Source organism: Strix uralensis, chromosome Z (genome assembly GCF_047716275.1).
Source record: "Strix uralensis isolate ZFMK-TIS-50842 chromosome Z, bStrUra1, whole genome shotgun sequence".
Lineage (NCBI taxonomy): Eukaryota > Metazoa > Chordata > Aves > Strigiformes > Strigidae > Strix > Strix uralensis.
This window is the reverse complement of record NC_134012.1, coordinates 81736432-81749805: the sequence shown is the minus strand read 5'-3', so window position 1 is coordinate 81749805 and position 13374 is coordinate 81736432. Positions and strand designations below refer to the sequence as shown.

Sequence of the window (13374 nt, the reverse complement as noted above, 5' to 3'; positions counted from 1 at the left end):
TCCCATTGTGCTGCTCTGGGAGGTAACTTATACAGAAGCAGCATAAATTACTAGAGACGAAATAAAATTTGCATCAGTATTTCTGTCTTCCTTCTGGAAACCATCTTTGTGCATCATTGGATGCTGTTTCAGTTTTATGTTACAGAATGCTGTCTCGTGTCCCAACCCTTTTATCTTTCCTCTTATTCTTCAGAAACAGACACACATAGCATATTTTACTATGAAATTGACTGTAACACCAACATGCCTATAGAAAAAAAAAAAAGGAAAGATCTTTTTCTCTTTTGCTGAAACGAAGAAACATGAGCCATTTCAAGTATTTGTTGAGCAACCCATAGCAAAATTTGAACAAATAACTTATCTGTGGACTTTTTTTCTTTTATAACTCCAGTTGAGGTTATTACATTGCTAATTATGTCTTTCCTTTCAAAGTCACCTTTTTTTCCTTTGTGATTCTGAAATTCAGTATTTACTGACAGCAAAAACCATTCTCCAGACTCTTCCCGTATGGCTCTGTTGGGTTGGGGTTGATCTTTGACTCAAGGCTTTGCTGGCAGAAGCCCTGCATTCAGTTACAGCTAGACTGGCAAAACTGAACTGTTCCTCCAGTCCATCTTTTTTCGTAGGGAATTCATTTCACTGAAGGGCAATTTTCCTCATGTTCATGTTCAGAGCACCATGGCAATGTATTATGTCATTACCTTTGCTGTAACACAAGTTCAGAATTTCATCCAGAATCAGAGCAAGACAAATGTTAATGTTGCATTAACAGTGAGGACACATCTGGTTGGAATCAGATATTAAGGCTGTATCAGAACAACACATCCCCGTCTTGTAGATGCAGTGTCTGCTGTTTGAAACATGGAGAATGCTAAACTCGAGAGCAGAGATGCTGTTCTTTCTAGTCTGCAGCAAACATTGGGCAATGAGAAATGTCCATGAAGCTGGCAACTTGGGTTGCTGAAGAGTTTTGCACACATGGGAGCTTTCTCTCATTGTTAAGGACTTCCAGCATCCCCCCTCTGTACTGCAGGCTAGGGAAATCTGAGGAACGGAAGTGTGTTCACCCTACCTCCACTGCTGCCATGCCCTGGCTGCCAAGATGGCTGTGTTGGCAGTGGAGAACCAGTGCAAAAATTCAGAGTACCCTGTGCTTTCTCTGCCCTCAGGGGACAAAGACAACTGGACCCTGTGCTGAGGAAAGGAACAGTCCGTAACACCATCTTCAGCTTTCCTCCTGCCAGGGAAACTTTGCCAGAAGTTGCCTGGATGCAGCCCAGGCACTTCGCAGGGTGTGTTTCTGATGGCAAACCAATATAAATTAACAACAACTCTACTGACGCCGCTGTAGTTACATTGGTGAGACTCAGCCAAGTCAGAGAGAAGCTCGTTTGTCTTCTCCTAACCCTAGTGCTTCAGCCTCAGACACCCACTGAGACAGTGTCTCTTGCAGACTCAGAGCGACTCAGCTTGGCTTGACTTTGTGGTACTCTTGGAAAGAGAATGTGTTGTTGTTGTACAGGATACTTTGTGCTGTGGTCCTCAGAGCACTGCTGCCTCTGGTACAAATAGGGGACATGGTGTTTTTAAAATATTTACCCTCTCAGCAGCCTTAGTGGGTGTTGGAAAAAGCTACCAAATGACAAAGGCAGCCATGGAGGCATACCTCTCTGGCTATCATATGACCCTGCCTCTCTTACCCTCTCTTTGCTCAAACAAAAAACTGCATGAAATACTGGCCAAATCTCTCTGAGAATTTATTTTCACTTGGAGTCTTCTATAATAATTGCACATAATTTACTGTGTAAATGACTATGGCTATGACTAAAATTACTTGGCAGATTTTCCCTGCTAGTACATTGTTGTGAGAACCGATTTCTCTAGATGAGCTGTTTATGTGGTTTGAAACAGAAGTAATCTTTTATTCCGCAGTAGAATAAGGATTTATTCCTTACTACTATCAGAGAAATGGAAACATTTGTCTTCTAGTGCCTTTTTGTCAGGCTTAGGTGATCAGGACATTTATAGATATGCAAAAAGTGGGGTGAATGTACATTACTCATGTTCTGGCATCCACTTGTAGAGTTAGACACAGACTGTGTTGGGAAGAGGTCTGGCAATTACCCTGTACTTACAGGTTTTGCCTGAGACAAATTCCTACTAAGCTCAGTGGGAGTTCTGCAATTAATTTCCTTAGAAATTTGATTCACATGAATAATTACATTATCAACAGCATGTTCTTACTTGAAGGACTTACTGTTTAACAGTCAATCATTTCAGGTAAAGGCAGTTTTTCTGATGATCTGGTTGTACCGATGAGTTTGCATATCCATACTGCTGTACCATGTACAAGTCACAAAAGGGGCTTTGGCTTATGAACTGACATCAGTGAAAGTGGAAAATCAGGTTAGAGCTGTGTAAAAAAACTAAGTAGCACTAGGGAGCATCCCTGAGCATTGGAACTCAGCTGACTGTTTTAAAATCCTGTACTGTAAAATATTTGAAATCCCTCCTGGCATGGTTTTGCCTTGGGTCAATTAATACTTTCCCCACCAGTTCTTGGACTTAGTTCAGGAGCTAGCATGGGCCACAGACCATTCCCAATAAGTGGTCTGCATATGACCATCCTGTTTTAGAGAGAGAGTTTGTCAGCAGAGATATAGGATGTCCTGTGATAGTTGGTCTTGGTGCTAGACCCAAGACTCAAGCACATTTCATTTGCTATTGCAGACATTGTCGCAAATGTTTCTTCTGATGGTATTGGAGCAAGTTTATTTCTTACTCAAAACTATTTGCGAACTCTCTTCCTCCTTGTTTTGCAACTTGACAGCTCACTGTAGAGCCCTGCTGCTATGCAGTGTTTCAGCCTTCACGAAAAACAGCTGTACCTTTTCTGGAATGACAATATTTACACAAGAAAGTGATTTCTTAAGGGTATGCTTAAAAATGCAAATTGATCTGTTTTCATTTGTTTGCTAAGAGTCAAAATTGTCTTCAAAACTTAGTGACATAAAAAAAGAAATCACTACCCTCCCTTTCTAGCTATCTCTAGAAAACTGTACGAAACAAGGAGAAAAGAAGTACAATTTTGCAGTGAAAGAAATCTGCCTGAAACCAATCAGACTGTAACTGTGCCTAGCAAATACACCTTTTCTGGCCTATGCCAACAACAGACATGTCTGCCATGGAGAAACACCCACTAAGAATTAAGAAGTCTTTGGAAGTCTCTCTGAATTCTTCCAAGAAAAGGCAGCCCACAATAAAAAAACGGAGTGCTGGTCAGAAAGAAAGAGCGCAGTGATCCCCTAGGAGAGACCCTGGCCCTGAGCCATCACTGCCTTCCCTGGCCCCTTCCTCTGCCCTGGTGGGGTGGCCAGTTGTGTCCTCAAGATGCCCTGAAGCAACACAGAAATTCGTTCCTAGAGATCCTGAGATTTAAGTGTGCTCTCACCTTTCAGGTAATTACAGAGAGGCCACTAGGCTTGCTCAGCCAAACACAAATGAATAATTGCCTATGCTTTGCTTTTACAATGTGTTTAAGACATACAGGTATTTTGCTCTGCTCTCAGGAAACAGGGGAATGAAATAATTGCATTGTTGCTATGAAGCAAATATGCAGGCTCATAATTTTTTAAAACTTTGCACTCTGAATCAACCTATAAAAAAATCATAAGCACAATTCCACATGGCAGAATATTATTTTTAATGGCTTCTTTTTAGTTGCCTTCTTTTTATCCCTAGAGGTTTGCATTTCTTCACTTTAAAAGAAATCTTTGTTTGATTGTTTGTTTATTCTTTAAATGAAAGCTGATATTTTTATATAATCGTATGACTGGGAACCAGAGTTTTAAGAAAGAGACAAAGAAACTTCTGGTAAAAATCATGACAACTGGCAAGGCGTTGCAGGAAGACTCCCAATCTTCCCAGGCTATTTCCAAGGTACTACTAATACTATTATGATACAGCAGTATGTAGTAGTAAGATAGCATATATTGTAAAGAATATACTGTATTTCACTAGGATTTCAATGATGCCATGATCTAGAAGTGTTAGAACAGCTATACACTTTGTTTCAATATCAGTTAACAGTTTTCTGGTATGAAGATGTTTCCTTTGATTACAGCAATTATTGCTGGCTGCAATGAAAGGAGAGAAATACCTCCTAAAACACTTCTAATATAGCCCTATCTGTACCAGCTCTTAAAAATATTGCGTGTGTAAAAGATGTGACATGATATATTCTCACTTCAAACCAGAATGATATGTGTTTTTGACACCGATGTAACACATTTTTGCACTGAAGGTGTGAACTTGAGTGGCAGGAGGTTTGAGCTTTTGAAGAGTGGACAAGGTCTGTCTAAGTTACATGGCAGGGACTCCACAGCCACCGTTTGTCTGATGGGAGACCAAGCACCAAACGTAGTTTTTGAAGCAGCCAGTGTGAAACAATTATTTCATGTGAAACATGCCTGAGAATTTGGTTTCGAATGGCAGGCAATGGTTTTTATGTGGCCCTGCTCTGTGTTTCAGCCCAGTGTGCACGAACTGCCTCTTTCCTGCAATTTCTGAAACAAGTTTCTGTGCAGTGCCTAGTCTTCCACTTGCTGCATTTTTAAAAAATGAAATTAAACACAGGGCCCTATTCAGTCCAAAACAACCCCTGCAGCTGGTACTGCCTGAGCTCTGTGAGTCACTTGTGCTCTGAAGATATTCACACAACTCTTAAAGGAAAAATATCCCCTTTCTGGTAGCCATGGAAGAAGCTATTAGACATAATGATAATGCTAACCAGCAGAGCTGTTCTCTGTCACAGCAGAGAAAGTCATGCTTGTCCAGAATATCTATTTCTCCTGGGCCTAATAGGGCAGCAGAAAGTATTTTTTCTTTGCCAAGCTTGAGTAAGAGAAATATTAACAGATCTATTGCATGATCTGGTATTTCAACTACCCCTTCTGGACCTAGAATATGGAGAAGTATGTGGATGGAAGAAGCAATTTATAAGGCTTCATAGCAAGAATCTCTCAAGAATTAAAAAAGGGGAGTCATCCTGCACATATTTCCTCTGATTTCTGGGAGCATTTTAAAGGAAGAAGAGGGATTTGTGATTTACCTCCACTGAAGCCAAGTGGGTTTTATGCAGTTTTAATTTCCCATATTCTCAAGCGTTATTCTGCACATTTGTGAGAGAAAAATGGAGGTAGGACTTAATTGTGGAATTAAATAATAAAATTTACAAAATACAGAATGATGGAAAGATTAAGGTATGAGGGGTACTCTGATGGTCCTGATACAAAGGGGATTCCCTTTTGTCTTTCTGTTTGAGAGACAGCTTGTTCCCAGAGCTATGATCCAGACAACTCCCTAGCCTGCAGGAGCTTGCGTGAATTTCAGAGATTTCCCACTGAAAGCAGCCTGCATTGGAGTAAGCCTAGTAAAAATGCATAAGAGGTTTTGGAGTAGATACCAAAATAACAAAGGGATGTTATTTAACAAGGCAAAATAACAAGGGACGTAGCCCAATTTCAGACTGATTAGGATTAAAGAAGAACAAAACTAGTGTTGAAATAATACCAGTTGCAGAGGTCCAAATATACCTCTACTTTAGAAAAACAGAAGTTGAGCCTATTCTACACGAACCACCTGTGGGAGGCTGTGGTTGAAGGAAACAGGTTATTTGTTCTAGATGTCCTTACTCATTTACAAATATAGTATGTGGCAGTTTAGAGCTTTTAAATTTCTTTGTTGACACATTTTTTAAGATGAGTGAACTTAGACCAAAAGGTGAGGATGCAAATATTTAGTCATTCTAGGAAAATGTTACTGCATTTTCATGCAAGTTCTATTTCTGCTTCTCTGGTGTGCAGGTGTTTTGAACATTGATACCAGAACTTGCTATGGCAAGTGAGCAAGTAAAAACATATTTATATAATTCCATCTGGGAAGTTTTCTGCCGTAAAGTTCAGGCATAACTTGGTAAATTACACTACAGTTTAGACCACTTACTACCAATTGCATAATACAGTGTTTAATGCCATGTTCTGTTTTTCTTCTCTAATGATGGCTTGAGTAATTTTTAGCAATTTGACATTTTTTTTGCATGGGAGATAGGAACATACAGCTCAACAGGAAATGTGTTTGGCTCCTTGTCTTCCTTAATCTCCAGAGAAATAGGTCCTCAACCTTCAGCTAATTATTTCACAACTATAGCTATTTAAATAAGTTTTAATTAGTGTTTACATTATTTTAGTCCCAAAGGCCTTTGGCAAGATTGTTTAAGACGCTGATTTCTGCAACCCTGATTTAGCAAAAATATTTAAGCATGAGTTCAACATGAAGTATACACATAGTCCAAGTGAGATAAATAACTTTGTTTAGGGCAGCAGCGCTCAGACTATAGTAAATATGCCTTGCTCTCTAAAGAAGATGTTAGATCCCTGATCTGTGCCCACTGGCAAAATGCTGGGACTGTTAGTGGCCAAAATAATTGTGTTTGGAGTGTTTAGGACACCACAATAGCCAGCTCAGCTCAAGCAACTGCCTGGTGAAACCGTGGCTGTGGCTCACCTGTACTGCCCAGTGCAGAGCTGTTTTGAAGTCTTTGTCCACCAGAGTCAGGTCTGCTCCCTTGTGCAGCAGAGTCTGGGTGTGCTGGGGCCTGTTGTGGAAAGCAGCCCAGTGAAGTGAAGTCATTCCCTGAAAGCCACAAACCAGGAGAGCAAATAATTGTCACTCACAGAAGTGCCCTTCAGGTCTTGGTTAGATAAGCTAGACAGTTCTGAAACCATTTGGGACTGACAGACTTCCCTCTCCCTCTTGATTTGGAATAATTAGTAACAGCTTCTGAATTAATGAAGTTATAAGGGGGAACCAAACAATTAGCTTTTTGGAATTATTACAGAAAATGGATACAAATATGAATGCTTCTTTCATATGTGACTATAGTCTGTTATAAATAATGTGTGGTCAGGACCACAGCAGTTATGGGATGGTTCCTCACTGCTCAGTTTGGAGGAGCTCAGTTTGGAGTTTGTGAGAAAAGCCTGTTTCAGACTGGTGCTTTGACATGACATAGTGTGATGTTTATTTTAGTCCTTATCTGTGATCCAAAATAAATATTATAAGCTAGTATTCTAGCTGGCTCTAATCAGCAAGCTAAGGAACTGGCCCAGTGATGTCAACAAAAAAAGTCACAATATAAACATATTTACTGTTTAGGGAGAAAGCAAAGCAAATGATAAGTTATTGACTTGCATTTTCATTCCATCTTAGCTGTGTTTGGCTTTGGTAGATCAGAGAATTCATGGCCTGTATTTGCACCTTCATCATCATTGTTATATACACCTATATTTTACTCTACATCCATATTAAAGGTTTTCTGTATGAAGTTACTCATTCAATGTGTTTCTTAAAAATTGCTAGTGTTGTTCAGATGTTGTAACGTTTTACTTTGGTCAGGTGTTGTTTACTGTCTCTTATCAGGGAAAATGCATTTCAAGGGTCTTGCCTGGTTTCCAAAATGATAAAAAACAGAAAACATAGAATGGAAAAGAAATTAAAACTTGACATAGAACCCCATAAAACCAATTGACAACAACTCAGGGAAGGCATGAGCTATAAAACATTGATGCAGAGAGCTTATCAGTGCATTAATAGTGGAAGTTGTAAGCAGTGATTTTCTAATTAAAAGCTTGAATGCCCTGACATTAATTTCTCTCACACATCAGGTATCTTATAAGGCTTTTCAAGTCCCCAGATGGCTTAAGCATAGGTGATGACAAAATAGAGCAGTTAAACAAAAGCAGTTTTGGTTTTAGTTAGGGTTTGCAAAGCTTAATCATAGGAGTTTTGGTTTTGTAAAACCAAAAACAAGGGTAAAATCCTGCCCTAACTGAAATTAATGGGAGCTCTACCATTGACATCAGTAGACCAAAGTTTTGACCCAAGAGACTTAGTACTGTTGATGGACACTCGGTATCTGTGAGTGCTGTGAAGTGAGGCTTCAGTGAAGTGATTTCCACCTGAGAAATGTGTCCTCACCCCTCGTCCTGGAGAGCAGGAAAAATCACTGAAAGAGGAAAAGCTACAGTGTACCAGGCCAGCTTTCTGTTATCCACTCTCAGTCTGTTGATATGGACAAAAAAAATCCCTGAAAAATCAACTTTCTCTCTGTTTCTGCTGTGGTAGCCAGCAGAGTCAGCTGTAATATAAGAGTGTGAGAACTGTGGAACTGTGGATAGGGATCAAAGAACTCTCTAGTACAGGTTCATAGCTCAGAGAGGTCAGCAGCAGATGCTTAGGGAGAAAATATAAGAAACAAGGCTTGATGATATACGGTCACCTAACATTGGGTAATCAGGCTAAAGACTTCCTATGACACCCAGACCTCCACAGGGTAACACATTTTTTGAAAATGTGATTCTTTTCATTTTCTTTAAAACTGCTGTCTGATAATTTCTGTAGGTGCCCCATCATTTTAGATGTAGGAACCAGTTAATAAGAATTCTCTTTTCATCTTTATGCAGTTTGCAATGTCATGGACTTGTATTATATCATCCGTCTGACATAGTTGCCAAGCTGAAAGTACTATTGTAGTTAGTTTGTTCCAGTTGTTAGCCTGCCCATGAAAGAAAGCTACTCTACAACTATTGCTATCTTTGTAGTCCTTTTCTGTTCCTTTTCTTGTATATCCTTTTTCAGATTACAGCCGACATTTGAGGTGCGGGTGTACCAAGGGTGTCCCAAGGATTCAGACAGAGCATAATGCTGCTTCCTGTTTTGTTCTCTATTTCTTTTCTAATAATGCATACATTCCACGTGCCCTTTCAGAGCACCCAACTGAGCAACGAGCATTGAGCTGGTTATAGCAGCAGCTCACATGTGTGGGCCTGTTGCAGCAGGCAATGGCTGTCTAGCCCGCACCCATCTGATTTGTGCATGGCGTCCTTGAGTGGCATCTGTAGATAGGCTATTGTTTGTGAGAGGAAGCATGAGAGTGATATCAGAACTATCAAAGCTGAAGATCCAGCAGAATATAGTACTAAAGGTGAGACAGCCAAACAATTGCACATTTATAAAAAATAAGGAGCAACAAGGGACATAAAAAGAATAAAACCAAGAAATGGCTGTGGGAAATACAGTGTGGCACTTGTTTTGTCCAGATTTGAGGTTTTGTCAGGGAATGTTTCTTCACATTGTCATTTCATAGGATTCATAAGTAAAGCCACAGAAAGACACAGTTGTGGAAACTATGAAACCTCCAGATGTATTTCTTACTGTTTACACGTTCATGTGTTTGTTGGGGTGTTACTCTCAAGTGTAAGATGGGAAGACTGAAGTGTTTTATTTATGCCAAGAGAACAGCTCTATTAGCTGAAATCATTTGTGAGGATCCACATTTTTCAGCAAACATGAATATTCAGGGATTAGTACTGACACTTGAACAAATATCTTCTCAGTGCCAAATGACAGTGAGCTGGACTAAAAGTTCCAAATTGCATGTAGTGATGCATTACAGCAAAACATTACAGCTTGAAATTAGGATTCATGGTTCCATGTGATTCATTAGCAACATAATTCTACACCAAGACAAATTATACATCTGGTTTAAGTTGTTGTGAGCAGGGTCTGCAAACCATCCAGTGGATGAGGAAGGTTCATGGGAAGAGGGAAAATGAACAACCCTGTGGCGGTTCTGGCACCATGGAGAAGAGACACATCCTTGAGAAATTGTTCGAGTGAAGGGAAACATATGAAAAGACATCCAAAGTCTCTTTTGTGTCTCAGCTTTTCTATTTGGAGAATAATACATCTGGGACATTAACAGTCTCTTGTCTCTACTATATATATATCTTCAGGGCACAATTCTTTAAGGATCAGAGGATAGCATAAAATTTTGTAGCTCCATGGCTGTTCTGTGTAATGCCAGCTTTCCGATATTTTTCTTGAGAACAGTAATTTAATGATGGGATGATTGGTAAAGGTGAAGATTTAGTACAATGTCTAACTTCAGAAGAATCAAAAGCAATTAATGTCTTGGTAAGTGAGTCAGGAGACTGATTCAAGGTACCTCATAGTTGGTGGTATCTGGAGAAGGTTTATTTGCCTCAAGGTGCATCATGTATAGTAGGAAAAATGAGATAATGCTTTGCAGAGTTCAGCAAAAGCATTACAGAAATTTTTGACCAGTGCATAGTCTCATCATAAAATTGATAGTACAGTGAACTCTTTCTGAACAGTATGACTTGTATCCCCCAGAGCCTGGGACTGTGACTTGTAGCACAAACTCACTCACCTCATTGTCCTGATGATTAATTTCACCAAGATTTGACTGCTGCAGAAGCACATTCAGAAGCCTGCAGAAGCAATGACATAATCAGTGTGTGCTGCACTCCTGACTAAACCTGAAAAACTGACATTTTTTGAAAAGTAAAACATGCAATTTCAAGAAAAATCAGTGTTAGTGATGGGCACAGGTCAGAATCTTAGTTCTGAGCTTTGTCATACTAGAAAAGCAAATAGGACTTTATGGCTTACTGTAACAACACAAGTTTAGTGCTAGGAATTAAAAGCAGATCCACTAGGAAGAATTGTGCTTACTGCCAGGCTAGAATCAGAGTATGTAATACTATACATGTGTGCAGTTTTTGGTAGCTTAATAATTAATTGTCATCCTGTTTTATAAAGTTTTAAACAAATAGAAATGCTAATGACCAGTTTCTAAAAGGATTTTTCACTCTCCTTAACTTGGAGTAATGTGATGCTGTGTACATGTTTGTGTGTGTTTGTGTATGCATGCATACTAAATATTTACACACACACAAACCGGTAGTATTTTACAAGGTCTGTGTGTCTGCTGGGATAGGTCCATTGTATGGTATAAAATATAGCAATGCATTGGTTCACATTTTATAGAATATCAGACTACAAACACTCCCCTCTGGTGGAGGGAACAGTTACAATAAAATATTTACATGAAATATTATTCAAGTGCAATAATATTTTTAACACTGCATGAATTTTGCTTTTCTTTTCCTTTTGGTATCTTATGAAGATGTTCTGAAATTACTATAGGTTTGGCAAAGATGGTTGTGTTTTATAGTAGCATGCTAAGTGTTCGAATTGTATATATGGGTGGACCATGGAAATGAAGAGGACCATCCTGTCACAGGCTGTAACAAAGCCACATAGCATAGATTTAATGTGAATGTACAGTTCTTACGATTCTAGCAAAAGAATCTATATCCTTAAAAAAAAAAAAAACCAAACTATATCCTTAGTGGATTCTGAGATAAGATCATAATGCAAATCTGTGGCTCATCTGAAGGTGTGAATTTGATAGAAACCTTCAAAACATGGACAATTAAAAAAACATGCTGTTTTGCAAGGACAAGATGATGAAGTGTCAAGGAGGAACTCTGATAAATGCACAGATAATGCACACTTAAATGTATATAACCATGCATTTTTTCCCATGCACAGGAAACTGAATGAAAATATTTTGTTGCTTTTCATCAGGACAATCTTCAACAACTTCCATTATGTTTTCTGTATTGAACTGTGCTTAGGTGTGTGGATCAGATCAAGCTAAGAAATTATGTTGCATGACAAATTTGTTCCCCCCACCCAGTAATAAACAACTAGATAATATAAATTATTGAAAGAAAGACATTTACAGTTGCTTAGGCCTGATTTGGGCACTTCTGCCGGTGAAAAGCTTATCCATTGGTAACGCAATCTTCAGGTGCCAGAAGTCCAAATTTAATTTTTTTCTAACTAGAATATACCTAAAAAGGGTGAAGACTGGGCAGATCCCAGTGCTTTGCTTGGATTTCAAATGCATTTGCATATGGATACAAATACTTGTAAAAAAGGGGTGTTATACCTCCTCTTCTGGATCACACAACGAATGGCATAATGGAGTCATACTATAGGAACTCTGAAAAGGATGACATTTTACGATTGCTGTGATTAGTTTGGTAATAATTTGTAAAAAAGAAGAGACATTTTGTGGTTGTTTGGCACAATGACTCAGAATCTCAGAAATTTAGTATCTGAAAACAGGTCTGGGTAAGAACGTACTGGTGAGCAGAGAGAGAACCATAATATGCTTGTAAAACACATTTATCACATAGTTTTATATTTTGATACATGGTTCTGTAGTTTAACCTCAGATATAATCAATGAAACAAGTCTATGTGAAGGAAATCTCATTCTCTGAGTGTAAAACCTCTATCCACAACAAACTTTGGCTCACTTACGTCCTTAGAATATTATGACAACATAAGTGCTACCAGTCAAATATGTAGATATTCAGCCATGCAGCTGAGATTTCTCTGATACCTACTCTTAAAGGCATAGATCAGGAAGTCCATGTATTCTTTTTCCACCTTTTCTCTTAGGCTCTGTGGAATGCACTGAAGTACATAAATCAATACATAAATTGGCTGATCACCATCTCTGTCTTTCATGTGGTCAATGTGCTGCCTCTAGCGTATTAGGTTGTAGCAGCAGGCTGCCAGCTTTCAAACTTGACTGAAAAAATGTTTCATAGATGGCTACTGCATATACTTCTTTGGCAACTATATGGGATTCAACACAGTGACAACTGTGATGGAAAAGCCTTCCACTCAGTGCTCCAGGCATGTCTTGGCATGGGGCAAATCCAGAGACAAGACAGAGGAAAAGGAATTGAGCAACTAGAAACTCCTGTGCAGAGCAAAGGTTTGCCCATATCCATGGACAATGTGAAAAACATTTAGGGAACTCTGTGTGCTGCTGATAATGTAGATTACCATTCCCTTTCAAGTAGCAGCATGTGCAGTGTTGTACAAACATTGCCTTCTTTCTGTGGAGGCTTTGCTTGATAATAGTGACTTGTACTTTTTCAGAAACCTCAAACCATATTCTCCAAGTGACGCATGAAAAGCAATGATAACGTGAAAAATGAATAAAGCTGTTAAAAAAGGCTGAAGAGCAAGTTCAGCAGAAACACACAGAGGTCTGGGCTGGTCTGATATGGCAACAGTGGCAAAACTGCAGACTCAGTGATTAAGTCACATGAGCATTTTGCATGTACTGAATGTTTTACCTGTCTCTAATGCCTTCCTATTCCTCCAGACATGATTTACTTAGGAGAGTTTTTTGAGTGAATTTTAGATGTACAAATCAAAATTTGTTAAACTTTCCTCTTACCATAGGCTGCAATGAGACAAAGAGGATCTTTCTTAAGACTCCTTGTGAAGACACTCTGTAATTGTTACTCCACCTTCAGTAAAAGTAGTTAAAAAAGAGCCAGTCCACCAAACCTCTGCTTCCCTTTTACAGTAGGGACTCTCAGAGAGGTTGTTGTGTGGAAAACTTTTCTCACATTTATTG

General features: G+C 39.1%; 1 protein-coding gene across 1 annotated transcript in view; it reads right to left on the bottom strand.

Moving 5' to 3' along the window:
- The window catches only part of ANKRD55 (ankyrin repeat domain 55), a 49420-nt gene that overhangs the window by 24463 nt on the left and 11583 nt on the right, over positions 1-13374 (bottom strand). Inside the window, exons 5-6 of the mRNA XM_074855953.1 lie at positions 10292-10352; positions 6565-6693 (exon numbers count right to left, since the gene is read on the bottom strand). Coding sequence (XP_074712054.1) covers positions 6565-6693; positions 10292-10352 — 190 coding nt within the window. The remainder of the gene's footprint in view (positions 1-6564; positions 6694-10291; positions 10353-13374) is intronic.